This window comes from Euleptes europaea, chromosome 4 (genome assembly GCF_029931775.1).
Source record: "Euleptes europaea isolate rEulEur1 chromosome 4, rEulEur1.hap1, whole genome shotgun sequence".
In the NCBI taxonomy this organism is placed as follows: Eukaryota; Metazoa; Chordata; class Lepidosauria; order Squamata; family Sphaerodactylidae; genus Euleptes; species Euleptes europaea.
The window spans coordinates 76334048-76353735 of record NC_079315.1 but is presented as its reverse complement, the minus strand read 5'-3'; the positions used below and the strand labels follow the sequence as shown (position 1 = coordinate 76353735).

General features: G+C 42.9%; 1 protein-coding gene across 1 annotated transcript in view; it reads right to left on the bottom strand.

The window, feature by feature from the left end:
* SLCO4C1 (solute carrier organic anion transporter family member 4C1) overlaps positions 1 to 1875 on the bottom strand; it is a 47005-nt gene extending 45130 nt beyond the window's left edge. The window contains exon 1 of the mRNA XM_056848816.1: positions 1638 to 1875. Within this exon, the coding sequence (XP_056704794.1) occupies positions 1638 to 1875 (238 nt within the window). The remainder of the gene's footprint in view (positions 1 to 1637) is intronic.
* Between the last annotated feature and the right edge of the window lie 17813 nt (positions 1876 to 19688).

The window sequence follows — 19688 nt, the reverse complement described above, 5'->3', positions numbered from 1 at the left end:
ATGACGCAGGGATTCTGCTCTTGTGGTTGCGAGTACAACTGTGTGGAGGTAGTTATTCTGATACAATTAACTTAGAGCAACCACGTGTAACCTTCCGTACTTTGAACGGTTGTAGAAAATTGGGAATGTAGGCAGTTGCAGCATGTCATGCTGGGTCTAAAAAAGTCATACCTTCCAAAATTCCCTTTTCTACACAATTAATAGAAGAACCCTGTTGCCTACCACATCTAGTTACCCTAAATACTAAAAAGTGCAGTGATGTTTTAAGTATATGCATGAGGTAAAGATATTGTGAAATCTACCCCCCCCCCCCACCATTGGATGGAGTCCTGTCTCATTCATAACCCTTCTCTAGCCAATATACTGGGATGTAAGAGTCTAACTATTAGAAACCCATGGGATATGGAATGGTACGGTATAGCCCAGTCTGTCAGCTCTCAGAAGCTAAGCAGGGTTGGCGTTTGGATGGGAGACCACCGAGGAAGACACTGCAGCCTGCAATGCAAGGCAAACTACCTTTGCTTCTTAGTTACCTTGAAAAGCCCTTGCTGGGGTCACTATAAGTCGGTTGCAACTTGACAGCATATGCGCACACATTAGAAACCCGTTGTCCATCTTTCCCCCATTGTGTCACAACATGGACCCAGCAGGCCAATAGAAGAAGGCTCCCTTATTCTTGGCATAGAAATTGTGGAACTCCCTGCCCCAGGATGTGGTGATGGCTGCGAACTTGGAAGGCTTTAAGAGGGGAGTGGACATGTTCATGGAGGAGAGGGGGTATTCATGGCTACTAGTCAAAATGGATACTAGTCATGATGCATACCTATTCTCTCCAGGATGAGAGGAGCAGGCCTGTTACCTCAGGTGCTTTGGAACACAGGCAGGATGGTGCTGCTGCACTCGTCTCGTTTGTGGGCTTCCTAGAGGCACCTGGTTGGCCACTGTGTGAACAGACTGCTGGACTTGATGGGCCTTGGTCTGATCCAGCAGGGCCTTCCTTATGTTCTTATGACATAGTGGGCAGGGGCAAGTGACACTCCTCATCTAAGACCTCCAGTTTGATCTTCTTCCACAACAAGCAAGGAGAAACTTTTTGCACTTTGCCGCTCCAGCCGCTTCCCCATCAGCTCACGGGGTGCCCTTTACCAGCCTTCGCTTCAGCCCGAGATCTCATCAGAGGTAGCGACGGATCTGGACAAGCCAAGTCACATGAACACGTAAAAGCTGCCTTATACTGAATCCCACCCTTGGTCCATTGAAGTCAGTATGGTCTTACTCAGACCGGCAGCGGCTCTCCAGGGCCTCAGGCGGAGGTCTTTCCAATCACCTACTTGCCTGGCCCCTTAACTGGAGATGCCAGGGATCGAACCTGGGACCTTCTGCATGTCTACTGCTGAGCCACACGGGGAGCGGCGGGGTCTCAGGCGGAGGTCTTTCCCATCACCTACTTTCCCTAGCCCCTTTAACTGGAGATCTTTATCCGGGGATGCGGGGGATCGAACCTGGGACCTTCTGCGTGCCAAGCAGGTGCTCTACCGCTGAGCCACAGCCCCTCCCGGCCGCCCTCGCCGCCGCCGCTCTTCTTAACAGACCATCCCGCCTCGGGCGAAGAGGGGGGGTCGCCGCCGCCGCCTTACCTTGGAAGACGGAGAGGAGGCTGTAGAAGACGAGGTAGCCCTCGGCGTTGTTGCAGAGCTGGAGGGGGCGAGGCGCGCACCTGCCCCAGCCGCACGCCTCCTCCTGCTCGGCCTCCTCGCTCGGGGAGGGGCCCGGCGCGGCGGGAGACCCCCGGCCGCCGCCCGGGCCGGGGGCCGCCCTCCGCTGCTCGGGGCTGGGCGGCTCGAAAGCCGGGTTGTCGACGCCATTTTTCTTCATGCCGCCAGCCGGGGTCCCTCTGCACCTGCCGGCGCTACGAAGCCGCCGCCGCCGCCCAGCCCGCGAGAGCCGCTTCGGGACACGCCGAGGAGCAGCGGGATGACAACAAAGAGGCGGGGGGGGGGGAGGAACCCTGGAGCGGCTGTTCGGCGCGGGCCGCTTATAAACGGGCGGACTGGAATGACCAGTTTTGGCGGGGCGAGGACGAGGACGAGTCCCGCGCGGGTCACCCACGCCCGGCCCGGGCGCTCGAGGGAGGCGGGTGCGTTGCCACCTAGGAGGCCGGTTTCTGCCTTGGGTCTCCCCCCCACACACACACACACACACACCTCCCTCGGATAACGTGGACCCAAGGAAGGATACACAACCCGGCCAGCAGATGTCGCCAGCGTCCGCGCTCCCTCTCCTCTTCGCTCTCCAGGGCCTGGCCTTGGCCTAGGCCTGCGCCCCGCAGCCTGCTTCCCTCCAAATCACAACAGTGTCCATGGGAACCAGTGTCCCCCTACTGACAGCGAAGCCTCGGTTTAAACATCTTGGGGACGTCCTCCCCGACACGGAAGGGCCGTGGCCGTGCCACGCCGAAACGGAATTTAAAAACGCCAGCCTCCGGGAGAGACGGCGCTGCGGTCAATGTCGCCGGCCCGATGTTGAGCTCTGGGTGACGGAACGTTGCCAGCAAGGGGTTCTGTGGCAGTTGGAGAATGGCAGGTGGCCACGGCAACCCGGTTTCCTCAAAACAAAGCCACGCTGCGGCGTCGCAGGCCGTTGTTTGGTCCCTTTCGCTGTGGAGACGTCTTCCAACCGTTGATAAGCCGTGGTATCCAAAAACCCTTTTAAAGCCAGCCAGTCTAGTTAGGCTAGTGGCCTAATAGTGAAGTCCGTTTCTTCGAACCTGATCCTGCGGGGTTGACGCTGTAGCTCAGCGGGTCCCCAAACTTTTTTGAGTCGTGGAGCGCTTCTCAGGAGAGAAATGCGTCCCGGAGCACTAATTTTCACCTCGCACCTATATACTGAACCGAATGACAGTCGTATTTTCCTATCCGGTCTCTTCACAGAGCGCTAGGAGATGTTTCGCAGCGCGCCAAGTGCTCCGTGGAGCACAGTTTGGGAACAGCTGGTGTAGCTGAACCTAAGCTTGTTTATTAAATACCTTTTCCTTTTATCCCTTAGAAGCTCCTTGATGAATTGATCTTGAGCAGCATATATCTAGTGTTGGAGGGATATAGTTTATTAAATACAGTCCTTGACCAGCATGCCAATAAAAAAGAAACAATCACGATAGTAGGCATTTAGCGAGTGGTTTCACATGACATCAGCGATCTCCCTATTCGGATAGCAATATGACAGAACTTCACCACTGTGTGTGAGATGGTGGTATTCTTATCTTCAAGTAAAAAGTTCACTATTAAGCCACTAGCATAACTAGACCGGCTAGTATATCCGGGGAGCCTAGACAACAGAGGCTAAATTGGACGATTTCTGACACCCCTATAGAATTCACAGTTCAGTAAAATATGAGCAATTGACTCAATTGCATGGGCACTGCAGGGGCATAACTGTGCCTCCATGGGCCAGCGGGGGTTACTGCACTTTGCATTCCCAGCGATGTATTAAGAGTTTGAAAATGTTATAAAAAACATTGCTTTAAAAGGGTTTTTGGATACCACAGCTTATTAATGGTTGGAAGACGTCTTCACAGCTAAAGGGACCAAACAACGTGCGAACAGTATTTTTTATAACGTTTTCAAACTCTTAATACGTCGGTGGGAATACATAGAAAGTGCGAACAGTATTTTTTATAACATTTTCAAACTCTTAATACATCACTGGGAATACAAGTGCGGTAACCCCCTTCCACTAATCAGGGCCAATGGAAAAGCCTTAAGCCGAGCTCTAGAAAAAGCCCATTGGTATTTAGAGAAGGTGATAGCTGTTAAATATGGTGCAGCAGAGATTCCCACCCATGACTTCAGTGCCTTATGTGAGTTAATACTGTAGCACCAATGTCTTCAGATGTTATTATGAGTGATCTTGAGTATGGTTCCTTAACATAGAGTGGTTACCCCTTAGCCCCCTCAATTACCTTGCTGTATATCCAGTGCAGTTGGTTGTCAAAGCTCCTACACAAATATTCCTGACCTTTTCCCTTTTAGGGCTGATGCAAGCATTCTGGAAGAAAAGAGGTTTTGATAGGCAACGCCACTCAGACATGGAAGCATTAAACCCTTTTTATGTCCTTGCAGCAAATACAATTCAGGATCCCGTGAAGCAACTACAGGTTGAGTATCCCTTAACTAGACATCTGAAATCTGGACTGATCCGAAAACCGGTCCTTTTGAGCCGGCATGCAGGCATTACTCACAGGCCCCTCAGCAGTGCCACTGATGGTTCAGTGTACACAAAATTATTTAAAATATTGTTTAAAATTACAGTCAGTCTTTGTGTATAAAGTATATATAAAACATAAATGAATGTTGTGTTTAGACTTGGGTCCCATCCCCAAGATATCTCATTATGTATATGCAAAAATTCTAAAGTATTTCAAAATATGGAAAGGTCTGAAATACAGACCACTTCTGGTCCCAAGCAGTCCGGATAAGGGATACTCAACCTGTATTAGCATTATGAAAACAAACAGGGAAAGGTGGAGGAGTAGAGTGTGGTGGCATTTAGTTTTTATTCTAGCATAAGCTTAATGGGGATGTGGAATGGTATAGTATAGTCCGAACTTGTTAGATCTCGGAAGCTAAGCAGGGTTGATACTTGGATGGGAGAAAACCAAGGAAGACTTTGCAGAGGAGGGAAACGGCAAATCACCCCTGCTGAATCACTTGCCTTGAAAACCGTAAGGGATCGCTATAAGTCGGCTGCGACTTGACAGCACTTTACACATAAGCTTCATGTACTATTTTATCAGACGTATATGAAGTCAGTGGGCTGAGAAGGATGCCAGTTTATTTAGGAGTCTAAGCAGTTTCTCTGTGTTGGAAACAGAAACTCATGTCCCTGTACCATCAGTCAAGAAACAGTAGAGGAGGGAGTGCAGAAGAAAAACTGCCCCAAATAATCACCCTTTTCTCCAGGGCAGCTGAAGTTCTCAAGGATTGTGGAGTGTCCCTAGGACAGTGTTTGTAGTGTAATCAGCTGAAAACTTCTGGGAAGCTTACAGACTGCCCATATGAAAGTTTATATGCAGGACACTGAGGTAACAGCCCTCCCCTGCTGTCTGTACCCAGCATCTGCTTTCAGAAATGCCATGTAGCTATCATAATTAATACTTGATGATAGGCAGCCCATTCCGGAAGGGGGGGGCAGTTAGGCAGCGGCCAGGAGTGGCACAGCCATGCCACCTCCACAGAGGCTTCCCGGACAGAAAAAAGGAAAATAAATGCTTTTGAAAAGAAAATGCCAGGGAAAAGCCCCATAGCAAGGCTATGCCAGCAAAATAGCTGGTGTAGCAACACTGCAGCATGAGGGGGCATTTTTAGGCCAAAAGGAGCTAGGAAGCTGCCTAAAGGCAGCTCTGTCCCTGGGAATGCCTCCCAGGGTGCCAGTATGGGGGATATGCTGGAGAAATGCTGGCAGGAGTCTGCGCCAGTGTCCAAGAACCTCACTTTCACCATGGTCCAGGGGAGCCAAGTTAAGTCACCCTGTGCTGGCGTCCATGCCAGTTTGCATGGCACAAGTGGCACGGACACCAGGGTAGGGTCACATTGGCTCCTATGGGCATTCACCCCCCTTTCAGGATTGCACTGTTAACCTCTGTGGACTTGTCTAATTCTTTTTAATAAACATTTCAGGAAGAAGTACACAATGTCTTTGGTCAGGGAAACAACGCCACATACTTATTCCTCCTGACACTCCTTTATGCAGGGCAAAATTAGGGCTGCCCCAATGTCCTGACCAGATTTTAGTCCTCTTGGCCATTGGCCAAAGCTGAAAGCTACAAAGCAAAGAACTAGTTCAGCTGAGCCATCTTTGCATTATGTGGTGTGTAAATAACTCTCTTAAGAACATAAGAAAAGCCATGCTGGATCAGACCAAGATCCATCAAATCCAGCAGTCTGTTCTTCACACAGTGGCCAACTTCTGGGTACAAAGTTGATAAGTATTAATAAAGCACCCAAGTACAGCCACTGCCTGCCCCAAATCATGTCTTTGGCATTTCAGCATCTGTACCCACAGAGTATGCCATACTTTTAAACTCCTTTTTAAATGTTTTAAATTTGTCACGTTTTGATTTCCATTTTAATCAATATTAATCTCCTTTATCATTACTTCCCATCCAAGTACTAACTAGGCCTGACCCTACATAGCTTCAGATATTGGGCACGTTCAGGATGGTATGGCCATAGTCAATTATCATTACTTTGTTATTTCTTCCTTTTGCTCCTGCATGACGTATGTTAGTTATGGTCCCTTGGCAGGAAGGATGAAATGCAGGACATCAGATTACAAAGCACAGCCTGACAGCTTCCAGCTAAGCAAGGAGTTGGCCATATTCCCTTCTTGAAAGAAAGGAACTCTGCATGTTCCAGAGTTCAAGAACAATCATAGTTTCTGATTGTTAACCTGGGGGCCAGAATTTTTGTAAACAATTGTTGCAGCCTACAGAAAACAATGCCTGTCATTGAGTGCCTGCCATCATTACTTCTAATAGCAAACTTGATAGTCCTGTAAGGTACAGTACAGTGGTACAACACTGCTACACTTTATGTGTAATTGGATAACTTTGCAGGTATGCGGAGAAATCTTACTACATTCATTTTAAAAAGGAGGGGAAACAGACAAGAATGGAGTGTGCTTGTTGTTCTTGGAGAGGCAGGGGATATTGATAGCAGTTGAGGGTGAATTCACATGACCCAAAGTCCTTGTTTATCTTGATTTCAGTAAGGCTTTTGATAAGGTTCCACACAATATTCTTGTTGACAAGTTGGTAAAATGTGGTTTAGTGGAGGGTTTTTGCTTTCCTCTGGGCATAAAACAGGGGTTATTGGGGGAGTGAATTTCTTGCATTGTGTGGGAGGCTGGACTTGGGGTGGCTTCCAGTAGTGTGTTTCTATGTTTCTTGATTTGGCCTCACCTGAGAGTTGGAATATTAGGAAGACAGGTATTTCCCTAATCAAGGAGGTAGAAGGGAAACATTTTCTCTACTTTAAAGAGAGGAAGAAAGGTAATTGACAATGTGCTTGGGGAAAGAGGTATTCACTTGCAATTGCTCACCCCCTCCCTCATTCTAAAAGTAATAGCAGTGTCTTGGTTAACTGATTTCTTCATTACACAAACATGTAAAAGGATCTACCTGAGATTTAGAGGCAACATGCCAACATATCCATCTCCTAGTTTGATATTTTTATTCCCTTTTGCCATGTTTTCCCTGGAATTCCAATGAGCCAAATGGTGACCATATAACTGATTTTGTTATTCTGTTTGGGGTATAAACTTCATCAAATAATACATCACATCCCCAACTCCTAACTTTGAACCCATGCCTGTTTATTTGTAAGAATCTGCACACCTTTATGAGGGGTTAGATCAAACCTTGGACCCTGGTAAACACTTGACAAAAGATCCCAATATTAATTGCCCTGAGCACATGTGTGTATAGGCTCCTGACATGTTAATGGGGGACACTCCTATAGTCGGGGTATATACACGTGTAAGACATTTGGGTAACAGGTCCCTTGGGCCATTTCAGGTCAAGACAATGAGATGGGGGGAGGTGGAAGCCCATTCTCCACGCATGCCACACTCCCAATCAGAATTGGGCCCCTATGCCCCCAGGAAGCATGGAACAGCCAGGTCAAGTGTGATCTAAAGATCTCATGGCAGCCCCAATTTCATGTGAATGGGTCCTGAAAAAGGGGAGGAAAGACAAAGAGAGTAGCGAAGGGAAATTGACCTGCTTGAACCTAATGCCTCATAGCATCCTGGAGGATTTTGCTAAGACTGAAGAATTGAGATTGGAGTGTGTTATGTATGTATGTGAATCAGTGTGGGTAAGCAGGGGAAACCCAGCTGAGCTTGGGATTCTCCAAGGCTCCTAAACCTGTGTGTACCCATTGGTTACTGGGGGTTGTTCCCCCCATCAAGGTCCCGGGGGAGTGGCTGCAGGCGGCCACTGGGGCATATAAGCAGGGTCTGCCCACTGTAGTTCCAGTTCTGTTCTTGTTCTCAATAAAGCTGGTGTTGTTGGAACTCCGTCTCTGACCTCTTGTGTCCTCCCCCACACGGACTTAACAGAGTGCACTGGTATGGGGGAGATTTCCTAATTGTTTATTCACATACACCCCCTGCTTTTGCATGGGCCTCCAACTTTTTGCCAACTAGAAGGCGGTATCTTACATTGCCAGTCAATGGAAAGAATCATGTTGCCCTCTTCTGCTGTAGAAGAAACTGTTGGCAGTGCATGTTCCAGAGGAGTTGGATTTCAGATATCACCTCTCAGTTGAAGCTAAGTACAAGAGAACAGGGTTAGTTGTTCAGATAAAAGAGCTGTAATTTGGGACGTGAACTTTCTCTGGCTCCTGCTTCACAACAGCAGAATGCTCTAAAGTCAGTTGAATTCAAGGATTACATTCACCTCTAACCCTTTTCTTAATGATTGTTTATGGGGGGAAATCAATTTCCTACAAGCAAGGCTTTGTGAATCCTACACTAAGAAAATTCAAAATCTCTAAGAACCTACATTTTAGCCTACAGAACCTGCAGAAAAATATATTGGTTTTGACATTTTTCCAATTCTACACTATTCTGGGTACAGAATTTGCCCTAGGTCATTGTGAATGTGGGTAGATGGGCTTGTATGTGAAGGAAGCAATGTGGCTTATAGAGACTGTTCTTGAGATGTGTTAGGAAATACTGGGATCAAGTCTGAGCATTACAGGAAAGAGAAGGAAGATACACACTCAGCTTTGACCATTGAGACTGTGTGATGCTTGGCTTCATTCTTTTGTAGAAAATGTAGCCACGGATGCTAGAAGGTTGCAGTGAAAGGCTGGTGTGCATGTATGTGTGTGAATGGGGAGGTGGGAACTCCTAGCACTTTCTCTCCAGCAGTTGTACCACCAGGTTGTTTTCCCATCCACAGCCAAAAAGGACACAGGCTCTCAAAGCTTTTCCCAGGGAAAAGCAGTTTGTACAATCAAATATTAATGGGGAAACTACCAGAGGAAGAGGGTTAAGAAGTCTCTTCCCCTCCCATTCATCTGGTGCAGTCTGCAGTCTCCACAGCTGTATTTTGAAAGAAAAAAACCACAATGGAATATCAAATGGAATCTGGTTCTCAGACTGCAGACAGTCCTTTCATTTTAGCATTGTCTGACTCCTTTCAGCAGGTGATACTGTTCGCTGTTCCTAGTTTTTCTCACTGCAGACAGTATCTGCTGAAATGCCATTTGGCTTCACTTTTAAGGTCACCAAAACTTTTGCAATTGTAGAAATGTATATTTCATATACTGATTGCTCCAGGATCTTTAGTTTCTTCAGCCTTGCCTTGTCAATTTTTGGAGTTCACCCCCACACAGAGGCACACCCTTTATGCTCATCACTATCTTCAGCAGATCTTGTCCCACAAGAGTTTTTGTGAGGATATAATGGGGCAGTGGGGACACTATTTGTATTGTTCAGAGCTCCTTGAGGGAAGAGCAGGATTTTTAAAAAATGTAATTTCCAAGTATTTCCAAGCCTTTATTAAATAGACTTTTGAAGATACCTCCCTAAATATTTTTCTCTAGTAAAAGCAATGTCGAAATGTTTTGTCAAATTCTTGGAATACAATTGTTTTTCCCCTAAATTTGTCTCTCATCTTGCATATATGTGAGCATAGCTTTTGGTACACGATAATGTTAACATGTGTTCTTTTAATATTTTACAACAAATATAAGATCCTGATATCAAACCTTATGAGCTGCACTGGGCCTTTGCGGGAAGGGTTGGTTTGGGGGCTGGAAGTTCAACCAGTGCTGTGGTCCAACCACTGTCTCTTTGTCACAGGCCCAGAGATATGAACGCCGTTTATTCTCTTCACCTGCTCTGTATTTCTTTTACCAGTTAAGCACAATGAGGTTTTTTCCTGCACATATTCAGCATTCTTAACAGCATTTTGGAAGGTTTGTCCTCATCTTTTAATGGCATGAGAAAACACTTCCTCATTTAAGTCTTGTTTGATACTCAGTACTAATGATTTAATAGAAGGTACCTCCTGAACTGGGCTTTCAGCCAATAAGTTACATCAGAGCATAACCACACAGTTCACAGTTCTTATCTCTAAGCCGGTTGGAGTCAACACCAGAATAAGACCAGTTTTATTTTCACAAATAAGAAAATAAAGGTGAAACGGTAAGCCTGAGATAAGGCTTGTCCTGTTTTTAGATGTTAGGTCCTAATTTTTATGATTTTATTAATTATATAACACACACACACACATAGGTATAGAAACCATAATAGGCATGCTTCTCTAATCTATTGTGTTAGATAAGAGAGTCTCGAAACCCACATATTGGTACGTATGGATATTTAAATATCTTATACTCTGTAACAGACATTTGAATAAGATCTGTCTAACTATCTTATTTGACATAGAGCTTGTTAGTATTTTGTTACATTATTCTGAAGTCGCATATATTCTCAGAGCTCATTTTATTTTTTTGTTTGTTTGTTTGTTCGATTTATAACTCGCCCTTCCCAGCCAAAGCCAGGCTCAGGGCGGGTAACATCATTTAAAACACATCAGCGTAATCAAAGATAAAATTAACCATAAGTCCTGAATTTAAAAACACTAAAAACCCCAGTTAAAACTAAAGCCTGCAGATGGTGCCTAAATTAACCTCATGTTGCCAGAGATAGGCAGCAGGTTACCCTTCAGCTAGTATGAAATATTATAAGAGGAAGGGGGAGGGGGGGAGGCCAGCAAGATGACATTCGTGGCTGTCCTCAACTGTAGGCCTGGTGGAATTGCTCTGTCTTGCAGGCCCTGCGGAACTCTTTAAGGTCCCACAGGGCCTTGATGTCACCAGACAGAGCATTCCACCAGGCCGCCGCCAGGGCCAAAAAAGCCCTGGCTCTCGTCAAGGTCAGCCGCACACTCTTAGGGCCAGGGACCACTAGTAGATTGTTATCAGAAGATCGTAGAGATCTTTGGGGGGTATACCAGGAGAGGCAGTCCCGAAGATACAATGGTCCCAGGCCGTGTAAGGCTTTTTTTTTTAATTAAATTTTTTTTATTGTTTTTCTGAAAATATTAAGCACAAAGTTCAACAATTAATATAAACAATATAAAATCCAATAAAAAACATTGTTGAAGATATTTATATATAATCAAAAATATGTTGACTTCCCCTACACCTCCCTCCATCTTGAGATAAATTAGTAATCTCTTTTGCATAAAATTCTAATCCTGATATTGTTAGTAATACTTATTAATCTCATTGGCATTTATATTTTTCAAAGAGAAGAAGATTAATAATTAATACTGTCATGAAGGGGGGAAAAAGAAAGAAAAGAAAGAAAGTTAGTAAATCTCACTAATAATAAATGGATTAACAATAGGAAACATTTAATTACTTCCATTAAAAATTAATTATTTTGTAAATCCTCCATTTCTCCCAAACACTCATTTAATACAAATTATATTTCTAATACAAATTATATTTCTAATTGATATCATATATAATTCTATTTCCATTAAAGCGAAGCCTCTTAACCAATTCCTTTTTAATCCCTTCCAAAAGAAAAACTAGACTCTTTTAAATCAATCCCTTTGTCCGGGATTTCCAGCATTTTCTTCTTTTCCTCATTAACATTAAACGTCGAAGAGCATCCTTGGAAGTTGATGGTAGAGTTTCTTCTGCAGGTGAATGATCTTCATAGTAAATCTGCGTTGCAATTTCTTCTATCCCAAAGTCAAAGAAAGAGATCCCAGTAGCTCCAGTTTTTCTACCCTTTAAGTGCTCCAAGCTGGTGTTAAAAAGTTCATCAGGCAGATTATAGAGACAGAAGTCAAAGTCACTCACATTCAGATCCGCTGTTGCCAGCTGGACTGTTGCAGTTTGTTTATTGTAGTTCTCCGTTTCCTTTGCAAGATTCTTCTGTTCTTCATCTCTCTTGTCAACTAGAGAGCCCTCTAGTGTCACCTCTGACCTCATTGTGATGATTGGGTTTTTATATCTTTAAGGTCGTCTAAGATGATATCCAGTTTTTGATTGATAAGTTGATATTGAGTGTTCACCAAAGCAGAAAGTTGATCCAGCTGTTTAGTCAGACGTTCCATGGTTGCTGCTTCTGAAAGTTCTGTTAAGACTTAGTTGGTAAAGTCCAGACAAATACAGCGATGTTGTAAATAACAAAGAGGTACTGCAGGAATCAGGGTCGTAAACCTTCCGTCTTCCTCTTGTTCAGGAACTTGGGAAATATTTGCCAGTTACACGATAATGCCACACTTCTGATTCCAAGTTCTCTGGTACTCTCACGATGATATATTGTTTCCGGGAAGGACGTGGCAGGAAGGCTTAATTTAGTTAGAAAGACGACACCTCAGGATGGGGGGGTTACTCCTCCTCCTCCCCTTTATAAGTCATAGTTTCTGATTGGTGGCTGAAGCGTATTTCAAAAATCCTAGTTGTTATGTCTTCCCACCAATCAGATTGATAAGATTCCTGCCGGTTTATCTGATCTTTTCTTATTTTCAAAGAGTCGTTTAAACAATGGGTGGGGAGATCAGGATTTGACAGATGTATTTAGCACTCCCTCGGAGTTTCCAAATCCAGGTAAAACAAAACAGTTCTTTTAACTTACTCAGATTTTAAGAGAGTAGGTATTCTTGCTTTGTATAGTTGTGTAGATGGTAATAAGTAGAGGAGATCTGAGCCTAATTCCAAAGAGACGTTCACGGTGTTGTAATTCCCCTTATGCTGGCGGGACCTCGCCCAATTCCCCGAGAGTCTACCTCTCTCAGAAAAAATGGGGGTCAGACCGCTCTTCAAGGCTGCAGGAGAGTTCCTGTTTCCCGGTCCACTATTTAGGAACCGGGTAGAAGTGCAGGGTGCACCCCAAATTAGAACATTTCTTGGGTCCCTCGGGAGCTCCCGAAGAATGGAGGACTCAGATCAGAGTCTCTAGCGGAAGTCCTGGGCTGTGTAAGTCTTTAAAGGTCAAAACCAGCACCTTGAACCTGATCCGATGTTAAACAACGTAGGGGAGAGGAACACTCCTCATATATTCTGTTTGAAGCTTTTACAATAAAAGAACTTTGTCTTTCAAATAAGTTGTGTCCTCCCTATAGTAGGTGTTTAAGCTAAGTAAAATAAAATGTCACTTCTTAGGAAGAGATTCATTCTAGAAGCTTATTCACTGAACAGCAGAGGCTGCTTTATCTTCAGTGTATGAGTAAATGTTGCACTCACAATCTGCTGGGAAGGGGGAGGGTTAATGGGATTCCAGTATGCCCTAGGGGATTTTAAGATCAGAAACAACAGTTCTGTGGAAACCACCATGGAAGTTTGGAATGAGAAGCTCCCGGACACTATTGACATAGTTGCTCCCCATCTTCCTCTCCTCCCCTCAAGGCAGAATCTGTCACCTTGGTTTACTGTTGAACTGGGTGACGTAAGGTGTCTAGAATGGCTTTGGTGGAAAACTCAAATTGAATCTGAGGGAATAAGCAATATATTATCTCTTACTACATAGTCCTCTACCTTCATAATCCAGTTTTTGCATTATGATATGTCATAATTTAAACAAGTTTTTAAACTCTATAATTCTGGTCCTATTTCATTGTTTATTGGATGTTTTATGCTGCCTGATCAGCTTTTTTTTCCATATTTTGCAATTTTCCTTGAGTCTCAGCCAGAAAGGTAGGGCTATAAATTAAGTAAATAAATGAATGAATAATCTTTGTTGTTTCCAAGGAAAGAAGACATTAATGAAGGGGAAACATAGGGTCAGTACAGATGGTATCATTTGTTCTAACGGGACCATATATAGACACAACCATCATATACATTTTAAATGTCAACGCTGTTGAATTCTACCTATATTTCTGCTTCTTTCATTCCTTTCCATAATTTATCAGTGAACAGGAAAACCATACACAAACTGTTTGGTAAATGACCCTTCCCTAATAGATGAGGATGAACAGTTTATCACCTGCCAGACATTTTAATCTACCAGCCTCTACAGTGAACATGCTTCCCCCCACCCTATTTTACAACATACTGCATACCCATGAGATGGCTCTGTTGTTAACCTACATCATTAACCTCTGCTTCAAATATGGTTCAAACAAAGCTGAAATTTAAAAGCATTTTGTTATGGTGTGACATGATCAATGTGTGGCATCCCTGGACAATATCTCTGCTAGGAAACATTATATTCAACCACAGTAAATATAGAAAGTTAGGAACCCAATGCAGAAAGGCTTCTCTGAATTTCAATGGCTTCATAAATATCAGCACAACTTTAACAGAAAAGAAGAGAGTTTAACAATGAAGAAGGCTTGGCTTCCTGTCCTGAAAACCTCCAGACTAACGAAGACTACAGTCCACAATAGCCATGCGGATTAGCTTTGGATTTCACACATTAATAGATCACTTCAGGATACAATGGTTCCATATTAACATACCACACCCTCATTAGCACATTATCTTGATACTTACAGGACAATGGTTAGCACATTACCTTTGATACTTTTTGCAGGACAATGACTCAGCTCAAACCCTACCCCTTTCTGACTATATATTACTCTTCCTACACACTTGACACTGAGAGACACTGTCCTTCATTGTTACTCCTCTGAAGATGCCTGCCACAGCTGCTGGCGAAACGTCAGGAAAGAAAATACCAAGACCACGGTCACACAGCCCGGATAACCTACAAGAACCAATGAACTCAGACCGTGAAAGCCTTCAACAATATTCTTTTAATGATTAATCTCTCTCCCCCCTCCAACCTAATATCAAGGCCATAGTAATATTTTCTATCTTCTTGAAGTATCCCTTTCAAAATGTTCTATTTTTATGCATGCATAGTGCAAATTAATTTCATGGTGAGCTAGCATAAAGACATTTTGAGCTTTGTTGTGAAAGGTTTTGTATGCAAATAAACATGAAGCTGGAAATACAGTCATTGTTTTTGAAATCTTGAAGTCTGGATGCAGGAGGATGACATTTCTTGTTTGGGTCCCATCTAGCTGTTTCGAGGGTATTCAGAGCAAACAACTTACAAACGCACTCTGATTCCAATCACAACTATTTACTGGAAGTGCCGCTGAACTTGATACTTGATGGAATTCAACAGTTAAGGATGGAGAAAGCATTCTAATGTGTAAATTGTAGAGAGGGAGTGATGTAATAATAATGCGGATTTTAGTTAAATAGAAAAATAGGGTATTATTTGATTAAGTGCTATGTGTATTTTAGTTATATTAGTGCTGTTTTAGTTTAGTTTTTGTTTTTTTAAATAATTTGTATCCCCAGTATTTTATTTTATTTTAAGTAATGTTATATCTAGGTTTTTTTTTCCTTTTCGTTTTATTGTAAGATTAAATGTTTCTAATAAATTAAAAAAAAATACTGGAAGTGAAACTGAACTTTTAAACCAAGCATGCCACATTTTCTTTGTATAAATTTGTCTTAGCTGAGAACTTGTGATTCTTTTTGCTTAGACCCTCAGACTTAAAAGTTGAGGGGCTCTGACCTAGGTTGAAATGTACTAGGATCTAGTACAAATTTAATTTGATGCAGAGGGGGGTACTGATGAGATTCTTTTCAAGTATCCAGTGAAGCAGAAAATGTTCAACTGAATGGAAAAATAGTCAGCAATCAAACATTTACAAAATCAGTTTCTCATCTGTACGAGAGAAGGGTTTTAGGCCTTGTTGGAAACATATTGAAAGAAAGCAATTTAATATTGAGAACAGAAGGAAACTACCAGCACACTCTCCCAAAGGCTAAACTGTTTTTGGATTTTATGGCAACTGACAAATTTTACCACTAATGTGAAATGACATTATGTTAAACAACATACATTATTGGAGTAGTATTGATGTAGACTTTAGGGCAGAGATACTTTCCACAATGTATTTGGCTAGCCTGTACCAGATAATATATATTGAAATTCAGCAAAACATTCAATACATGAGTATTTAGCAAGTTATATTCACATGAAGTAGAATAATACAAATGCTGGACAACATCAACAAACTTTCATCTTGTATGCTCTTGAAGCAATGACAACCCCACTGGTGCAACAGTCTTACAGCCCATTCTTGAGGGGAGGAGCTAAGCTGGTGGCTGGAGGTAGCGCGGGAGCACTGCCTCCAAACGAGGATTCAGCCCCCCCCCCACTGAAGCCAGGAGGCTGCCCTTACTTTCAAGCCCCGTGGAACGGGGACATTCCCGGCCTGAAGGGGGGTTAGGAAGCCACCTAAAGGTGGCTCCACCCCCAGAATGCCCCTGGAATGCCCCCTGGGACAATGGCACACCTGGGATGATGGAGGTGTGCCGGCGTGAGGCCGAGCCGGTTAGAATATCTTTTATTAATAAAAATGTGGGTAGAAATATCAGGGGTTTAGGCACAGTTTGCACTGCTGTTTCCACACTTAACATGCAAATATCTTCCACCTTACTAAAAAAATTAAACTTTTAAAAAGTGGTAGTGAAATTGCTTCATGGATGGATTGGAAGGGCAAGTCTGTTTCTTGGGTCAGGTGATGCCACTGGCTCTTGCTAAAAGGTCCTTGCAATGCCCATAAACACATCTATCGGATCAGGGTTTTTTTTTTTGGGGGGGGGTTGCCACCTTGAAGAAGGAGGCCAGATTTTTCTGGTAGAGTGTGAAGCATTCAAAAAATCTGCAAAGAGTCTGGCCAGAGACCACAGCCAGACAATGGGGGGGATGTAAATATGCAACTTGATTCAAAGTGTCAGTCCCTTGCCTCTGTAAAAATGTAACATTTGTATCCTGTCCAAGACAGGGTGGAACAGAAGATTAACAAAATGCAGGGTGGAGAACAGGCCCTAAAAATAATATATGAACTCATAAGTCATGGACATGATTACTTCTCGCAAATCAACTGTTGCACAATTTGTGTCATCATTGGAATATTAGCTAATTTTAGCTAGTTTAAAATAGTGCGTGTGTAGAAACTGACAAACTGCACATAAAAAACCTCAAAAACCGGATTTACTAAATGGCATTTTTTCCAGAATAACAAAAAAAAAAAAAAATACAAAGTTTCCAGATGGTTCTTATTGAACAAATTTATTTTTTCCATAGAAAAAAGTCCAATTTTTTAGGTCAGTGCCCTGAAATAGTTCTACCTTCCGAAATAACAATAATCCATTGAGCTACAGTACACCAATTTGCATATAAGGAAACTACCTTGTGTGATTTTGTGGTCATCTTCTGGGCATGTAGTGGGGGTCATTGGGGAAGTGGTGGGGAGGTAGTTGTGAATTTCCTGCATTAGGCTGGGGTTGGACTAGATGACCCTGGTGGTCCCTTCCAACTCTATGATTCTATGATTCTACTTGTATGTACAGAACAAATGCTCTGATTACCAACACATGTATGCCTGCTCAGTGCTTGTGCAGATCCTTTTGACTTCAGTTGAGTTTGTACAACTTTTCCAAGGAAATGTACTTAAACCCAAATATTTTATGCGTGATTAGCCAAATGTAGGATCTTCAAAATTGTAGGGGGTGATTTCACTTATTGGCAAGTGGGAAGCCTTCCCATCCAGCAGTATAAAAGAGAGAGGCTTACTAGTATCTCTGAAGTAAATCTAGAAAAGTTTGGGAAACAATACTGAGCTACATCTACTTGTCTGAACCTATTCAGATTGAGAGTCACATACCCAAGATTCATTGCTATATAAAACTACGAGGTTGCTCTATTTCAAAAGTAAAGCTCCTAGTACCATTAAAAGAGGAAGTGCTGGGATCAGGTTCTTCTGTGAAAGAACAAAACTAATTAACTTGTGGTACAGCTTCATATTCAACATATCTGAATCTCCACTGTCAAATTAAGTGTTTATGAGAACAATGGGCTGGCACTCTGCTTGACGTAAATCAAGGGCAGAGCACAGTGGAAATCATCCAGCTAATACAAATGTGTACAACGAGAAGGGAATTTTAAATCGTAGAGAACTACAGGTCATCTGCTATAATCCTCCTCATCTGCCAGTGATTTAGATCTATATCACTGTTCATGAAATTGTTGCTTTTCTAGAGCAGCCTAGAAAAAACACAAGAAGGCCTCATTTAGAATCATTGTGATGAAACAGTTGTTTCCCATATAAAAGAGCTCTATATTTATGTGAGTCACAGGTAAGTTTCTTGAGTATTCAGTGTCATGCATCTTCTCTTTCTGCCTTTAAAGCATCAAACAAAATTCAAGGGTTCATTTAAGAAGTTCACTTGTTTCACTTTATTAATTAGCTGCAGTACATTAAAATATTAAAATATATTAAAATAAAATATATCATAGCCTGCCTTTTTTTTAGGCTCAGTGTAGCTTACAAATCCAAATTTAGAACATACAAGGTATGATAAAATCCTCAATAACAACCCCACCGCTCAGAAAAGCCTGCAGCCTGTGCTCCATGAAAACCCTAGCAAATAAAATAGACTGGTAGGATCTACTAAAAATTTCCAGAGATGGTACCCTTCTAGGGTTGCCAACCTCCAGGTGGTGGCTGGAGATCTCCTGCTATTACAACTGATCGCCAGCCGATAGAGATGAGTTCACCTGGAGAAAATGGCCGCTTTGCCAATTGGACTCCATGGCATTGAAGTCCCTCCCCAAACCCCCCCTCCTCAGGCTCTGCCCCAAAAACCTCCCGCCAGTTGCGAAGAGGGACCTGGCAACCCTATACCCTTCAGGAGCATGGTCCAGAGGGTAGGGGCTATGATAGAAAATACACTAAAAGGAATCCAAGTGGATGAAAACCTTAGCTAGTCTTGGTATCATGATAGGAGAAAAGATATTAACATTGGATCCCACAAACATTTTTGCTCAAACTCTCCCAATACCCTTGCTTATTACAGCCCCTGTTACAATGGGCTTTTGCCTACGCAGGTCCCATTAACTTTGCCTTTTTGGTGGTCAAAGAGAATTCTCTCCTCCATCTGTAATCAGCAAAAAACTTGGCTGTATCTAACCCAATGGCCTACATTCGGATTGTAGTAGTAGTAGGATGCTACTTGCCTAATTATAGGGATGTTGATAATAAATACAAATGTATGTGATTTTCATTCTTGTGGTATGAAAATAAGACATTTATACATGCCATTCTGCAGTTTATGGGTCATCTTTGTTTTATTATTACTGTAAGGAAATTAACTTGAATATTTTTATTATTTTTTAAAAAATAGTACAAATAGCATGTTGATCATCTAAATAAACCCACCTTTGTTGTTTTTAAATATGAAATAAATCTCCAAACAAATAGATAGGGAATGAACTTTACAATCCACTCCACCGTAATCAAAGCATACGGATTTTATCTGTATGCCACTAGTGAAGTCAATTAGACTGAATCACTTTAACTCAAAGTAGATAATTTTAATGGATGGTTTAGGCCACCCCATTTAAAAGAAAGGCATGGAAATCATTCTCTACTGAATACAAGCTTACTGTCAGGACCTGTCCTGGCACAGTGTTACAGTAGGGTGGAACCTCCCGGAGGCTCAGACAAGTATCCCCTCGCATTATCATGCCATGCCTGATGCCTCAGAGAAATCAGGACAGCAGACAGAAGCCCCAAGGTCATCACTCCCTAAAAGACTTTATCTAGGGTAGCTAGTGGAGAGCCA